Source organism: Lepisosteus oculatus, chromosome 4 (genome assembly GCF_040954835.1).
Source record: "Lepisosteus oculatus isolate fLepOcu1 chromosome 4, fLepOcu1.hap2, whole genome shotgun sequence".
In the NCBI taxonomy this organism is placed as follows: Eukaryota; Metazoa; Chordata; class Actinopteri; order Semionotiformes; family Lepisosteidae; genus Lepisosteus; species Lepisosteus oculatus.
This window is the reverse complement of record NC_090699.1, coordinates 65,908,954-65,925,213: the sequence shown is the minus strand read 5'-3', so window position 1 is coordinate 65,925,213 and position 16,260 is coordinate 65,908,954. Positions and strand designations below refer to the sequence as shown.

Sequence of the window (16,260 nt, the reverse complement as noted above, 5' to 3'; positions counted from 1 at the left end):
ACAGCCATGATTCTGGCAAGCAAGAGGCAGGGTACACCCTGGACAGGACACCAGTCATCAGAACACACACCCTGGACAGGACACCAGTCCATCACAGGACACACGCAAACACGCACACACTCACACCGGGGCCAGTTTTCCTAGAAGCCCATTAATGTAGCAGCATGCCTTTGGACTGAGGGAGGAAACTGGACACAGGAAGAACACGCAAACTCCACACAGACAGCAACCAAGGCATCGAACCCGGGGCACCAGCACTGCGAGGCAGCAACGCTAACCACTGAGCAACCAATATGACCTGTGTATCTAAACTAAAGAATTTCTAACCAGCTTCATTCTGCTTGCTCGGCTTTTCACACCCCCTTTAGACTGATGGTGCTCTAATCTCCCTCTCTTCTCCTCCCACTGATGATGATGATACCAGTCATAATATCAATAGAAATGTATATAGTAATATCAATGAGAATGTATTATTATCATTATTATTATTGTGGCTGTTACTATTGCATTTATTCTTAACCTTAACTTAATGCTAATCACGCTTCTGAGTTCAGACCCGAGGAAAGCAGTAGTCGGGCATGAGAAACAGAAAGTGTTCGTCTCTGCTGCTTTGGCTCGGAGTGTGACGAGTTGGAAGGGAACAGGCCCGACAGTAGTACTTCCGGGTCACTACAGAGGTGATTTCCGGCAGCTGCTTGACAGGAAGGAAGTTTTTACTTTGAAAGAGAGAAGGTTTAGGACGTAATTCAGACTGTTTTATCTCCACATGTGCAGAAGTGGCGGGCCTGGAGTCGTTTAGGTTGATAGGGGTCTCTCTTCCTCGCTACTGTTTGCAGAGTTACGTCGTGTGAGTGCGGATTTAACGACTTAAAAACAGTCGAAAGATTGATTTCTGCACCAAAGCTCCTGTAGGAGGGAGGGGTCCCGGGTCGGACAGCCCCGACCTGCTCGGCCGTGCTGTCAGTCATGTGTAAACCGACAATAGAACTAAATACGATTAATTTTACTTCTTAAAATGTTTTCAGCCCTTCAACACTTTAGACCGATGCTTTGCGGTGTGGGGGGGTACAAAGAGTCAAATGAAGCAACTTCTGACTTCAGTTCATCAGCTGAGACCCCACAGCAGGAATGGGGAACCCCTGCACTACAGACAGGCCAGTTCCTCTCTTGTGGTGCGGGACAGATTCGGCCTGGTATAGTTCATCCGGACCCGAACTGACACTTCTCCGTGGCCAAAGATCTGGAGACAAGTCACTAACTGATCGAATTAAGCCATTAACAGCTGGGTCTAAAGGTCTAACGTAGGGCAGGCCCACACTAACACTGTTCTGCAGGCCCAGCCTTTCTAATAAAAAGAACTAATTGTATAGCCCTCCTTTACGCACACTGCCTTGCCAGGCCGGACTGACGGCTCCTTTGGGCGATGGGGACCCTCGTGAAGATGTGTGGGCGCCTGGGGCACAAGCTCTGCCTGCGCTGCGCACCCGTGAGCCGACAGGTAGGGGCAGCTGTGACCGGGTCGGGTCGGGCCGGACAGTGTCTTGCCCAGCAGGTAGGTCAGCCGTGCTCTTCTCTGTGTCCAGGCGCGGCGTGCGGCGTCAGGCCTGGGGAGTGCGCCACGACCCCCGCCGCCCTCTGCGGGACGTCCCAGCGTGGAGGAGTGCGTCGATCTCTGGGAGGGGGTCTTCGGGGAGAGGGGGGTGTCCGAGCCGCGGCTGTCCAGCGAATACATCGTTGCGCACGTCCTGGGAGCCAACACTGTGAGTCCTGCAGGCCGGGGGAACAGGAAGGTCATGTTTACTGCGGAGATGAGCTGAAGGAGAGTCTCGGTATACTGTTCACGTGTCCTGGGGGGCGTGCTGGGAGCTGATCGAGAGCTCTCCGTGGGGGGCCGCCCTCGATGCCAAGCCCGGCTCACGCTCCTGCCCCGTCGGTCTCCACAGCTGGCGAGCCTGGCTCGGCGCGGGCTGGCGGCGGTGCTGACAGAAGCGCAGACGCAGCGGGTCTGGGACCTGTGTGCCCGGCGCCTGGAGAGGTACGTGGGAGGGATCGGAGGGGCTGCAGGTGAGGAAGGTGAGAGGCTGAGTCTTCATCCCACTGCGTGCGTGAGTGTGAGGGCATGTGTGTGCGTGTGTTTGCAGGGGGGGGGGGGGCATTACTGTTACCACCCATTATGAGAAAATATCTTTACAAAGGCAGGCAGTAACTCCTGCGGACCAGGTGAAGTCCTGAGTCCTTGTGGGGAGTGATGAGCTGGTATGTATTGCATACACCAGTTGGCTCGGTCTTACAACTCTGGAAGTGCCAAAAGTATTTGTTTCAGATCCGCTTTCACCCTGCGTAGAAGCTCATTTCGGCAGAACGGGAGTCAGTGTGTGATCCTCACGAGCGTCGATCTGTAAAAGTGTGTGTGTCCACAGGATGCCCGTGCAGTATGTGATAGAGGAGTGGGACTTCAGAGACCTGACGCTGAAGATGAGGCCACCTGTCTTCATCCCCAGGCCTGAGACCGAGGTACGACGGACAGAACGAGGGACTGTTACACAGAAACGCAGAGTATAATGAAAGACTGAGGGGTGGGAAGATAGGCTACAATATGTTCAGCATTCACAGGCTAGAATCGGATGGACACTTGACACATGAACAACTGATCACATCACTCCTGTACTGGAGTCCCTGCACTGGCTTCCTGACAGGTTTTGAGTAGATTTTAAAACTCTACAGCTGACCTCAAGGCCTTGCTTAAGCAACTTGTAATCTATTTGCTCTCCTCCAAGTGGCTTTGGCTCAGCTGCTGTGTGTCCACTCTGTGGTGACAGGGCCTGGTGTTGCTGAACACTACAGCTCTGGTAGTAATCCACAACAAATTTATCACTCGGGTTGATTCATATAAGTACTTAGGTGGACACATAGACCGTAACATGTGTTGGTCTACTCATGTTGAGAGTGTTTGCTCCAAAGTTCAGCAGCGTTTACATTTTCTGCGAAGACTAAGAGTGTTTGGGGTTCGACAGGAAGTAATGCTCCTCTTCTACCGTGCTGTAATCAAGAGCATGATCAGATATGGTATTTCAGTGTGGTTTGGTAATCTATCAGTTCATTTTAAATCGCAAAGTACCCGCCACATCCAGACAGCTCTGAAGGTCATGGGAGTGAAACAGCACCCCTCCCTGCAGACAATCTCTGAAAAATCCCTAATCAAACAGGCAGTAAAAATTATATCAGATCCTTCTCACATCCTCATCTCTGAATATCAACTTCTGCCTTCTGGCAAACGTTTTAGGGTTCCCAAATGTAGGTCAAACAGATACAAACATTCCTGTGTTCCACTATCCATTAAAGCTGTCAACACAAATGTCAAGGATAAACACAATTGTGACTCTTACAACCCACTTGAGTGCCATATGTTTTGTGATGTGTTATAAATGTTACATGTTGTTATGTGTTATACTGTACATGTGCAACAGAGTGATGTGCAATGTGTTTCTTCTCTCTTTTTTTGCATTCTATTTAAATGTACAGGAGTGCTGGGTGTCCATAAAAAAATTCCCTCAAGGGACAGTAAAAGCTTATCTTCATTTTGGTGTGCACATAAAAGTGTTTATCTCTGTGTCCACAAGGGTGCAGCATTTCACCAGTGATGAAGAGATCTGTTTTTAAATCTGTGTCACAGTCCGAATTTGTTCCTGATCCTCGACACAGATGTTCAAACATTCTGACCTGAGATTGTAAAGACCTTGTCGTGTTTACTGGGTTCTGAATCGCTGCGATCTTCCCCGATGACTTGACATGCGCTGGCTCTGTGTGCAGGAGCTGGTGGGCCTGGTTCTGACGGACCTGCAGCACAGCCGCGGGCCGGATCAGCGGGGGGCCGTGCTGGCCTCGGGCCCCAGTCTGAGGTTCCTGGAGGTGGGCTGCGGCTCGGGGGCGATCTCCCTGAGCCTGCTGAAGAGCCTGCCACAGGTGAGGCAGCGGTCCGCCGCGCACGGAGAGAGGAAGGAGCAGTTTAGCTGACCGATTCTCCCCCGAGGGGGAAAAAAAAACAACCAGCAAGCAAAACGAACATTTCCATCTTGAACGTGTCTCTCTCTCCCTCCCAGATTCAGCTTGTGGTTTAACGCCCTCCCTCTGTCTCCCAGGCCCGTGCAGTGGCAGTGGACAGGAGTCCTGCGGCGGTCTCCCTGGCCGAAGAGAATGCACACAGGTGAGTGCAGGCAGGGTAGAGGAGTGATGGACAGCCCTGGCTCCTGGCCGACCCCCCCCCCCCCAAGCAGTTGCCCCACTTCTCCAGAGTGATCTACAAGGCCTGTCTCAGTGCAACAGAATTATCAACGTGCAGCGTCATGGCGCCAGCTGTGGGACATGATGGTCCAACAGCTGGCGGCACGAGCTGAGGATAGATTCACTGCTAAAAGTCTCACACAGGCCCAGCGGTCTCTCTCTGTAGATGACAAAACAGCAGGTGGTCGATACCCCAGCTTCGAAACGGACAGACAGGATCTTTTTCTGTCGATTAGCGGCTAGCAAACCAGCATGATGGGCCACATGGCCTCCTCTCGTCTGCAGGAGAGAAGGTGCATGTCACCTCTGTCACACAGGGCTGTTCTGTCCCAGTTGATCATTTCCCTCTCAGCCAGGGTCGCTGTTTGACCGTTAAAGTGTTTTAACAAACTCCGATCCTCAGTCCAGATTCAGACAGTCTGTAGGTCTGTGCTGGGTTGGGGTCAGTAATGTGCTCACTGTCCTGTGTCCTGTGTTACAGGCTGGGACTGCAGGACCGTCTGGACCTGATGGAGCTGGATGTGATGACGGGTGAGATCTCCCCCTGCTAAAATCACTGTGGCCTTTAGACCTCTCAAAACCATCATGTCATGGGGCGAGGGGTGAGGCGAAATGTTCCGGTACTCTGTGTTTCTCTGTGCAGCCGATACCTAGAAACTGAGACCCAGTGCACCTTTCTGTACGGTCTTAAAAACTAAAAACTCATGATACTCTAATGTTGCAGGAGTATCTGCATACACCCGCAGAAGCAGGAGCAGGTTTTAATGAGCTTGGTGTTTTTCTGTCTGGTTTAGTAGAATATTCCATCTCACTGTTTCTGTGAAGCATGCAAAGGAGTATCAGGTTTGAGCTCTTTGTTGATTCAGTGGCGTGGGTGTGTTCTTGTTTGGTTCACTCCCATTTCTGAGAAAATGTTCTGCTGCTGACGAAATGTCTCTCTGTATCTGTACAGATGCCCAGGCTGTGCTCAGTCATTGTGGTCTGTTCGACTTCATCGTCAGCAACCCTCCCTATGTGTTCTCTGCTGACATGGCTGCCCTGGAGCCAGAGATCCTCAGGTGAGGAGCTGGTGTGGGTCAGTGGTCGACTCTCTACACTGACCACTGAGCACTGTGTCACAGAGACAGGCAGTGTCGCTGTAGGCCTGTCCACAGTGTACTGACCACTGTGTCGCTGTGGGAGGGGCAATAGGGCTGTAGGATATTCCCTTGTACTGACCACTGTGTCGCTGTGGGAGGGTCAGTAGGACTGCAGGCCTGTCCCCTGTACTGACCTCTCTCTCACCCCGCCTCCCTCTCCCGCCTCCCTCCTCTTCTGCAGGTTTGAAGACCCAGGGGCGCTGGACGGAGGAGCTGATGGGATGGATGTGATCAGGCATATTTTGTCCCTTGCGCAGCAAATTCTACCTGTAGGCGGGTAAGGGAGCGCAATGTAATTCCCTGCCAGCAGGGGGCGGCAGAGTACCACCTGAGTGAACAGCACTCAAAACCACTCGCCCACCCCTGCACCAGGTGTACACTGCGCCCAGCGTACCAGGTGCACAGTACCCACAGTTCACCAGGGTACCAGGTGCACAGTACCCACAGTTCACCAGGGTACCAGGTGCACAGTACCCACAGTTCACCAGCGTACCAGGTGCACAGTACCCACAGTTCACCAGGGTACCAGGTGCACAGTACCCACAGTTCACCAGCGTACCTGTGATGGTTTCCCCTGTTAGTCTTCTCCGCTCACGGCTGAGGTGATTCCAAGGAGGAGCTGCTTGTACTCATGTCTTCATCGCCTTCCCCCTCTTTCTCTTACTCCCACACGCTGCCAGGATTCTTCTACAAGAGCAGGCCCGTTTGGTCCACTGCCAGGCGTGCGTGAGTGTCCGCTGCGTGGTACCTACAAATACGATGCAGCCTGTGACACCAGCCCTGCGCCTCGCGGATCTGGCGCTCAGTGCGTGCGGCATGTTTGGCAAAGATGGCCGCCGTCGGTGGCCGATGGCTCCTCTGTTGCTTGCGGCGGTGTTTTGTGGTGTCGGGATGAGCCGAGCCCTAGCAGCTGGCCTGTGGGGGGTGGGGTTGCGTGACGCAGTGGGTCGGATGAGGACAGAACAGGACCTTGATTAATCCAAGATTTAGCCCTGCAAGGGGAGGATTTTAGGCTGAGTCAGACACGGGTATTAATAGGAAGGACAGGCCCTGTAATCCTGAGGTCGATGGGATTTTGCTGTGGCTCTGGATTCGGAGGAAGACACGGAGGGGGTAAATAAAGCAGAACGTTCCTCAGCTCGGATCTGGGGTTCCTTCCCCCTGCCAAAGCCCGGGGTGCTGGACGAGAAAGCGCGAGGCGTCTGTTGGGAGTCCATCTCTCCCTCACTGAGGCCTAGCCTGCCTCTTGGTTGTCATTGAAAACCCCGGGGTGTTTCTTGAAAAGAGTAGTGTTCCCCCTGGCCGTTACCCATCATGGCCTCCTAATAATCCCCCTCTCTGAACTGGCTTCATCCCTCTGCTTTCCTCCCCACTGAGAGCTGGGGTAGAGGTGGAGGGGATCCCCATGACCTGTCAAATGCCTTGAGTCGAGAGTCCAGACAAGTGCTATAGAGGTGTAAGGAAGTATTGTTATTATATACGTCCACCTGCATCCCAGTCTTCACCCCACTCTCCCTCTGTCCATCCTCTGCAGGAAGGTGTATCTGGAGGTGGAGCCGCGGCAGCCGGAGATGCTACAGCAGAGACCAGGAGCAGGCCTGCAGTACACAGCCACACACAGAGACTTCAGCCACAGGTACAGTCCTGCTGACCCGCATGACTGTGCAGGGGGCGGGATCAGGGGAGGGAGTACATCATGGTGGTTAACAAGAGATTTACCGCTAAGGCAGACAGAGGAGCGAGCAGGTCAACCTCACAAACCCGCTTCGTGGCCGAAATATTAGGACCCCATGCCAGACAGCCCCGACAAGGGCTTGAGAGGGATGTGGTGGCACAGACGTGTTTTTGGGGGTGTCCCTCTGTGGAGTTCGTGATGCAGTTGCGATGGGGTGTCGGGGCCCACTGGTGCTCTGGTTCAGGATGGGGATCGGCGGAGGCCTCGGGCCAGGGGCGGGGTCTCCCACTCGCGGATCCCAGCATGCTTTGCCCTGCCACTGAGACCGCCCACTCCTTTCGCTGGGAGATCACGCGCCCTCGCCCGGCAAGCACAGGCGCGCAGGATCTCTGCGAGAAAAGTGCTGCAACACACCAGGAGAAATCCTGCAGGACCCGTACAGAAGGGACCGTGGCTTTCCCACAAATATCCTGCAAGAGCCGATTCTAGGAATCCTTCATGTGTGTCCCAGTGGCTTTCCAGTTAATTTTAGGAATGCTGTAGACTTCCTCTATGATATTAGAAGGAGGACAAGGAGGCCAGTTTTTAGTCCCTGCATCTGGGAGGAATTTATGATGTGGATATCTAATCAAATTTGGGATTTGCTTACAGCCAAGAGGTGATCTAGTCTAGCTGATGTTGCGACGGCTCTCTGTGGGATAACTCTTCCTCGATAATCTCCATCCTGGAGAGCCCCTTGTCCAGTCCACCAGGGTTTGCGAATGTAACCATTTGGGGGGAAAAAAATAATTGAGATCAATAAACTCAATTTAAGGTGATATTTCTTAATGAAACCACTCCTCCGAGACAGAACTCCAGGCACCCTCCAGGCAGCACAGTTCGAGATCTTAAATTGCCCCCCCCTTGGTGACAAGGAAAGTCAGTTCCTTTAACTGGAACGAGTTACTGGCTTAAGTGATCAGTCCCCACATCGCTGATCGCTGGGGGTTTAGGGTGACCTCCGACCCCTGCTGGCTAGGGGCTGGAGCAGACGAGAGGCGGCGTGGCTCTGAATGGGAGGAGCTGGCGGGGGCGTTACTCGCGGGGAGCTGTTCACCTCGTGCTGCGGGGGCTGACGATCTTGGGGGTTCTGCTCCGCAGGCCCCGGTTCTGTGTCTTACAGAGGGGCCGGGGCAGCGGGGACGGCTGACGGGCAGGAGGACGAGAAGACAAGGGGGCGCAGCGGAAGAAAACACCCCCACCCCACACGCGCTCCCCCTGAACCCCTGGGGCTCCTCTCTGCAGCAGAAGAAATCACCTGCGCCTCTGTCCCAGTCCCCCCCCCCCACCTTTCCCACTCTCCTCTCCTGTCTCCGCACAGGGGGGCTGGGACACCCCCTGAACTCCTGGTGCTCCTCTCTGTAGCAAAAGTTAGAAGTGCGGACCGGCTAGAATTTGGAGCCTCAGAGACCCCCTGTGACCCCTCACCCTCAGCTCTGGGAGGGGTGATCCTGACCATATGCAGAAACCCTTCGACAGCCGTCCGCCTCTCCCTCCCCCGTCTCCCTCGAGCTTCCGCAGAACCGCTCAGAGTCCAGTGTACCTGACCTTTGCCCAGTACTCCCGGTACTCACCCGGAGGTACGGAGAGGGGGCTGGCGCATGGAGCAGCTATCGGATTCCTAGGAAAAAGAAGGCGGCAAAACAACAACACGCTTGCGAGGGCTGATGGGAGCGAGCCCCGCACTGTGGTGCACAGACAGGCCTTGCAGCCGCTGGGAGCTGCGCAGGCTGGGGCCTGCTCTCTGACGGGCCGAGTTCGGATTTGCTTATTGACAAGTGGGGACGTCAGCCGGAGCTGGGGGGGGGCTCTTTACAGTTTGTACAACCAGAATAAATGTTTCCTGTTGACAAACAAAACGAACGTTTTTTTGTCCCTGGAGTTCGTTGTTTTCCTCGAGGCAGCTGCTCGGGGCCGACCTGCTTCGAAAGACGGTAAAACCAAAGACTGTGCACCCGGGGCGTAAGTGTCGGGACCAGGCTGCTGAGCTCTCCAGCGGGGCAGTGGGTAGTGGGTCGCTAGGCCCCACCCGATGAAACCTTCCCTTGCCGAGTGGTCTGGGCGAGACAGACTTCTGCTGACACCCCGGCACCTGTTCTCCTTTAGGGCCCTGGGCCCGTGGGGTTTTATAGGTTCGTTTCGTAATGGTCAAGACACAGACGCCTGGTAATTCCGTCTCGTACCAGTTAGGCGAACTGACGTGTCAGAGCAGGTCAGGTGTGGGCTGCAGTGAAACCCTGGAGACTCTGTGCTGCACCTGCCCAGCGACAGGGGCTGCAGACAGCTTCCTTATTGCCCTGCTGTTCTGCTCTGAGACCCAGGGTTCACACAACCAGGAAGTACCTCTGTTGCCACACAGGATCAAACAGGCCCTCTTGTCTTCCTCGTCAGCTCATGTGTTGTCTAGTCCGGTTTTCGTCAGCTCTCCAAACAAGACAGCGCGATTCTCTGGAATTTGAAAAACGCCGGACGCCGCTGCCTCAGGCTAGCTGGATCCTGCATTTCTGGGCGGTTGTGTTCCGTGTTCCTTCCTGGTGTTTAATTTCTTGGGAAGTCATGCCGGGCTGCGTGTGTGGCACACGGGAGGGGCGGCCGAGCGTGCCCTGTGGGCTGCCTGTGTCTGCGTTTTCCCATGGCCCCATGATGCTCTCTGACGCGAGGCGTTTCCGTTTCCGACATGCAGTCATTTTGCTCATCTCAGTAAAACAACAGAGGCTTTTTTTTTCATCATGTGGGCGGCTAATCCTCCGTAGCCTTGGAAAAGGCCTCTGCAAAGAGCAGGGCGGGTCAGCGTGTGGGGAGCCAGCTGGGCGAAGAGAACCCAAGTCTCTCCTCTTGCATCTGCGTCCCCTGTGAAAGCTCGCTCCTGCAGCTCCTCCGTGGTTCGGGCCCCAGCCAGCACCCCAGATATTTCCGATCGTGCTATCGTGTAATCAGGGGCTGTGCGTGATGTTCAGGGGATTATAATAATTATAAACTTTATTTTATATAGCGCCTTTAAAGGTGGCTTCTCAAAGCGCTTTACAGGATAACAATAACAATAAATAAGAAGACTACAACAATAAATAAGAATACACAAGATAAGACACAATTACAATTACAGCAATACAACAATAACAATAGTACCACCTTCCACGGTCTCCTCTAAGAAGAGCAGAGGGGTGAAGAATGGAACCAGTTCAGTAAAGGCTTTTCTGAAGAAGAGGGTTTTGAGTCTGGATTTGAAGGAGTTTAGAGAAGGTGACTCTGATATCCTTGGGCAAAGAGTTCCAGAGCTTGGGGTCACAGCAGGAGAAGGCCCTGTCGCCCATATACTGTAGACGGGCTTGGGGGACAGTAAGGAGGGCAGAATTTGAAGAGCGGAGGTTGCGAGGTGGGGAGTAGGGCGATAATAGTTCAGACAGGTATTGAGGTGCCAAGCCATGCAGTGTGCTCATGCACTGAGAAATAACTGCTGTGCTGTTTCTTGTCCGGGATCGAGACGTTGTTGATAACGGCAGTGGCAGGAGAGCTCGCTCCTCGAGGGCCGCGTGAGGCCGCGCTGATGCTGTAAAAAACGCCGGCGGGTTTCTCACCAGCGATGAAGGACATGTCTCCCTGCGGAGAAGCTCTTTTCGAGAGGGGGTTCGTCCCCGGTCGAGCGGAGCCGGACCTGCGGACGAGCCAGCGCCACCCCGGAGCTTCGCCAGGGCCTCTGGGCCGGGGGGGAGGAGCCGAGCACCGCGGGGCTCCTGCCGCGGCTCGCTGGAAAGTGGGGGGGCAGGGGCGGGGGTTCGAGTAGCTGTGCAGGTCCTCAGGCTCCCCAAACGGAGGAAACAGGGGGGGGGAACTGCCCTGCACCCCCAAGCCCCCGACACGCCGCAGCAGAAGAAGGAAGAAGAGAGCGCCGGCAGGCCAGCGTGCCCACAGCCCCAGTTCCTGCTGTCAGATTCTCAGAATGACAGCTGCAGGCAGGCGGGCAGAGCCCGGCGGTTTTGCTGAGTAAACTGAGAAAGCAGTACAGAAGGCTTGTTTGTTGTTGTTTTTCCTCTCGTTTCGCAGTACCGCAGCAACGTTTCGCAGTACCACGTGCATCGCCGAAGGTGTCTGAGTCACCTCGCGCAGAGGAAGGGAGGGGGTAGGCGCGAGGGGGGGCGGCAGGCAGGCGGTTGTGTATTAAAGTTGCAGGGTGTTGTTTTGAACATGGGCTGCAAGTGCTGAGCGCTGTAATGGAATATGTCTTCTGCGGTCACTCAAATGAATACCCCCTCCCTGGTCCCGACCCCTGCCCCCCAATCAAACATCCGCTGTTTCCCATTCCGAGTTGTGGGCCGAGTCCATCGGGAGGCGATTGAGAGCCACAGCAGCTCGAGCGCACCGTGTGGATGTTCCCCAGAACGGAGTGACCCCAGCGCCGGTTGGAGGACCCCGGGGAAAGGCAGCTCTTGGGGTCCGGCCAGCGCATCGATAAAGGTAGCTGATAATGGATTCGGGGTTCGTCACGCAGGAGAGAGTCAGATGGTCCCATCCCTGAGCGTGCACACTGATGCACTGACACACAGACAGACTGACCGACTGACCGACTGGCCGATCTGACACACAGACAGGACGGTGCTTCCTCATAGGGTACGGTGCCCCCCCCTTCCTTCGTTCAGATCTCCTGATGGCGCTGGAAGCTGATTGGTCAGATCAGACCTTGACCTTTTCCGTTTCCCAGAAGGGGGTTTCTGGGAAAGCTCGCCTGCTCTCTCGCCAGCTGGCCTGGCGGGAGGACAGGGGTTCGAGTTTCGCTGAGCTGCTGCCAGCACCCTCAGGTCCTCCCCCCCCCGTCACCTCGTGCCTCCACCTCGTCCAGGAGTCACAGGAACTCCCTTTACTCCTGAGCAGGACGGGAATGTCTGATTGAGAAGGTTACTTAATTTTGCACTTGGCATTGGTTCGTTTTCATTTTTGACCTGGTTTCCAGCGGACTTGTGCCGCACGGTGATCAGCACTGCTGCCTCGCAGCGCCGGGGCCCTGGGCTCAGTTACAGGCCTGGGGTGCTGTCTGTGTGGAGTTTGCGTGCTCTCCCCGTGTTGGCGTGGGTTTTTCCTCCAGGTGCTCCAGTTTCCTCCCGCCGTCCACTGACAATGCTGGTGGGTTCATTAGCTTCTGGGAAAATTGGTTCTGGCGTGTGTGTGTGTTTTACGTCTGTGTGCGCCCCACGCTGGGCTGGTGTCCCACCCAGGGGGTCTCCTGCCCGGTGCCCAGTGCTTTCTGGGATAGGCTCTGGCTCCCCCACGCCTGTGAGCTGGGTAAGGGGTTGCTGGAAGTGACATGTTGTGGTGATGAAGCGGCCTTGTGCACTTTTCTGCTCCCTGTTCCTTTTCTTTGGCGGCTCGAATTGCACCCGGCGCCACGTGCCCCAGAGAGGCAGGGCCTCTCTCGGAGCACCAGTCTCGTCCCCGTGCCGTTCAGTCAGCAGGTCCTGAAGCTCCTGACGCCCGTGCAGGGCAGGCTTTGATCCCCCTGCTGGGATAATTAGGGTATTGTGTAGGGCGGTGGGGAGGGGGGGGGCAGTCAGTGCCCCCGACTGGCTGCTGTGTGCACTTCTTGGAAGCAGGAGGCTGGGTTTAATTACTGCACCGTTTCCTGGAAGGATATTTCCAGCAGAGCCTCTACTAGGAACTGTGAGGAGCCCGTCTCCTCTGCTCTCTCTCCGATAGGCCCCCAACACACACATATAGTCACACAAACACCACACGCACTCAGGCGCTCAAACACTGGCACACACACTCTGCTAGGAACTGTAAGGAGTCTCGTCTTCACTCTCTGATGGGCTCCCACCACCACAACACACATTCATACATTAACATGCTGGTACCACCACAACACACATTCACACATTAACATGCTGGTACACACACATGCAAACACACAGTCACACGTGCACTCGGTCGCGTTTCCTGAAAGGAGCCCTGCAGTAGGACAGCAGTGCCCTCTTGCCCCCTTCCTGGCCCAGAAAGGAAGACATGCTTGTAGACGGAGAGACAATGTGAGTAAAATGGACAACAGACTTGATGGCAGGACAGCCGTTTTGTGCAACCTCATCATTTTAACCAAAGCCACAGTCCTCAGAGATGCTGCAGATAACCGCCCTGCAGGTAACGACATTACTGCTGGGCTCAGAGGAATGCAGCTCTAGCAGATGTAGAGATTAGTCATCGCCCTCCGCTCTGATATTTACATGTGGTGGGGGGTGGGGGGGGGTAGCGTCTGATCCACTCAGTATGTCTGATTCAGCTACAAAAATAACAAGCTCGTGTGAGAGTTACAGAGTTCTTTTCTGTGCTCTTGAGCTGAAGCCGGCTGGACCCGAGGCGGGATCTGTTTTTAGCCACTTGAACATTAACAACAGTAATACCACACTACACATAGGCAGACACACTCACACCAGGGCCAGTCTTCCCAGAAGGCAATTATTAACCCCCCGGCAACTCTTTGGACTGTGGGAGGAAACCCACGTAAACAAAGGGAGACCATGCAAACTCCACACACAGCCAGCACCCCGGGTCCGGAGTTGGATCCGGGACTCTGCCCTCCTGTGCGTCCAGATTCTATAAATCCGCTCTGTTCAATGTCTGCCACAGCCCCACAGGCCCCTGGAGGTGGGCACATCGGTGTGAATTGCAGCAGGTGCTGAGTTTCATTCACAGCTGTACTCCAATACAATGAACTGCCCTACAGATAGAATTCAGCCCCATCCTGCCTGCCTCCGTAAGTGGGAAAAGCAGGTGAAGCACAAGGGAGCTGGGTTCTCATTTCAAGTCAGGGGATCCGACTGGGCTGATGGCTGCTCCAGCACTCCCAGCTCTCAGGACAGATGCCCTCCTCACAAGACAAAAGCCACCCGCTTCCCCCTCTCCCCTGTCTGAACATCTGGGGTGGATTCGGAAGCTGGAGGAACAGCTGCTTGGCCCCACCGGGATACAGAATGGCGAAGCCACGCCAGCCTGCCTGTTGGCATCGTTCATCGTTCGAGACGGAGAGCTTTCACGGATGAAGGTGGAGGGAAGGAACTACAGGAATGCATCCCGAAAGGAGCCTAGCTGGCTCCAGGTGCACCCAATGGCGATACCACGCGTGTTGTGGTCTGTCGTCAGGTGCGCAGTCGCACGGGGAGGGAATGCAGGCTGAGAGCTGCTCTGCTGGCCCCCCCGCTCCGTGAAATGACATCAGTCCTGCAGCAGCGGCGCTCGACTCGAGATAAAGCGGAAATTCCCAGAAGTGGCAGAGAGAGAGACTGACTAACTGTACACACAGGCACACCGCATCAAAGAGCCACACAAACCCTGAGACACACACACACACTCAGAAGCACAGGCAGGCTGGGGCACACACACACAGTCAGTCAGTCAGTCAGTCAGTCCTGATATACACACACTGAGACAGATACACTTTTACAGATAAACATACTGTCCTTATACACATGCACACACACTGTCCTGATACTCACACATTGACACATTCACTGAGATAGATGCACACTTTTCTGATACACATTGAGACAGATACACACCCTGTCCAGATACACCCCCGACACAGATACACACATTGTCCTGATACACGCACACTGAGACAGATGCATACATTGTCCTGATACACACACACACTGACACACATGCACACACTTTCCTGATACACACACACTGAGACAAATACATAAACTATCCTGATTGACACACATTGAGACAGATACACACACTGAGTGACACAGATACACACGCTCAAACATTGGACACACGCTGGCACAATGCGCACACATTTGGACACACGCTGGTGTACCCAATGTACACACGCACACAAACCGAGCCTCACACATACAGATGTTCACACACAGCTGGCATGCTGGTTCATCAAATGAGGAAATAAAACCTGATGGTTTTTCTCAGCAGAAGCAGAAATAACTGTTTCTTGCGAACAGGATCAGCTCAGACGTTTCCTTCCACTACAGCTGTCTCCCTGCTGAGCAGAAGGGGGTTTAGCCCAAAGCCTCTTACAGGGGCCTGCTGAGCACCTCTCAGCCCTGCGTGATCCCCGATTATTCACAACTTAGGCTGCTGTTACACAGAAGTGTGGACCTCTGCCAGCTCGACTACTCACTGGTGTGATTTCCAAGTCATAGGCACCCTTCCATCCGGGATCAATCCTGATTAACCGCAGAGGCAGAGCGAGGTGTTCCCAGGCCTGCAGGGCACCAGCGGTTTGAAAGCTGCAGCCTGGTCGCAGGTACATTTCCAAAGAGCCGCCTTCTGACACTGTGGTGCTTCAGGGAGAACTCCAGAGGGGTTACAGACCTGTCCTCAGCACGCCACTGATGGCAAAGAAGGGGGAATTTAAATCAAGGGAAGTCATGTTAAAATTGTATGAAGCACTAACTAATAAGGCCTCATATAGAATATATCATCACATTCCATAAACTGCTCATCCAATTCAGGGGCCCGGAGGCCCTTCTCCCGGGAAGCACAGGGCGCAAAAACGGGATTGTGCTTGGATGGAACTCCGTCCCCGTCTCAGGATTTAGAATAGTGTGTGCCAGGTTTGCCACTACGTCCTGGAAGAGCTACAGCTGCTCTGGAATCATCAGCAGCCAGGTAACCCTGTGTCCCGCACTGACCTGCAAAGGAACTAAATCTCTTCAGCCTTGAGCAGGGTGGGACCCCAGGGGGACCTGGTACAAGTGCTCCGAATCCTCAAAGGCCCTGGCGGAGTCAGCCCAGGGGACGTCTTTAGAATCAGCAGTAAAAAGCAGGAGGCACACGTGGGAACAATGTGGAAGTGTATTTAAAACTGAGAACAGGAGGCACTTGTTTACACCAAGGGCGGTGGCGGTGGGGAACCAGCTGCCCAGCCATGCCGTTGGAGCTGATAAACTGGTTTCTCTCAAGCTGAATGAGGTCCTGGGATCAATAAGCTACTAACTTTTTAATGGGCCAGCTGGACCGAAAGGCTCCTCTCGTTTTTTTGTCCTGTCTTGTCTTCCTAAATTCTTTCTCAAGTGCCCCGCCGGTACGTGACTGCTCTGGCAGGGCGGACACGCCCTCTCTGGACTCTGGAGGGGGTCTGTGGCCGGATTTCCTGGAGCTCTCTCATTGTCCTCTCTGCGC

General features: G+C 54.5%; 1 protein-coding gene and 1 long non-coding RNA gene across 2 annotated transcripts; one reads left to right on the top strand and one right to left on the bottom strand.

Moving 5' to 3' along the window:
* The first annotated feature begins 569 nt into the window (after positions 1 to 569).
* On the top strand, positions 570 to 8,993 carry hemk1 (HemK methyltransferase family member 1). Its single transcript, XM_015348033.2, has 12 exons — positions 570 to 847; positions 1,399 to 1,498; positions 1,584 to 1,760; positions 1,944 to 2,035; positions 2,421 to 2,514; positions 3,811 to 3,963; positions 4,140 to 4,204; positions 4,763 to 4,812; positions 5,234 to 5,339; positions 5,602 to 5,697; positions 6,955 to 7,056; positions 8,236 to 8,993. The coding sequence occupies exons 2-12, from the start codon at positions 1,424 to 1,426 to the stop codon at positions 8,282 to 8,284; spliced, it is 1,059 nt and encodes a 352-aa protein (XP_015203519.2). The 5' UTR covers positions 570 to 847; positions 1,399 to 1,423; the 3' UTR covers positions 8,285 to 8,993.
* On the bottom strand, positions 2,540 to 12,009 carry LOC138238462 (uncharacterized). The gene is made up of 4 exons (XR_011189506.1): positions 10,710 to 12,009; positions 5,980 to 6,168; positions 5,555 to 5,687; positions 2,540 to 4,181 (listed from the first exon to the last, which is right to left on the bottom strand). It is a non-coding gene; the product is annotated as an uncharacterized lncRNA (long non-coding RNA).
* Between the last annotated feature and the right edge of the window lie 4,251 nt (positions 12,010 to 16,260).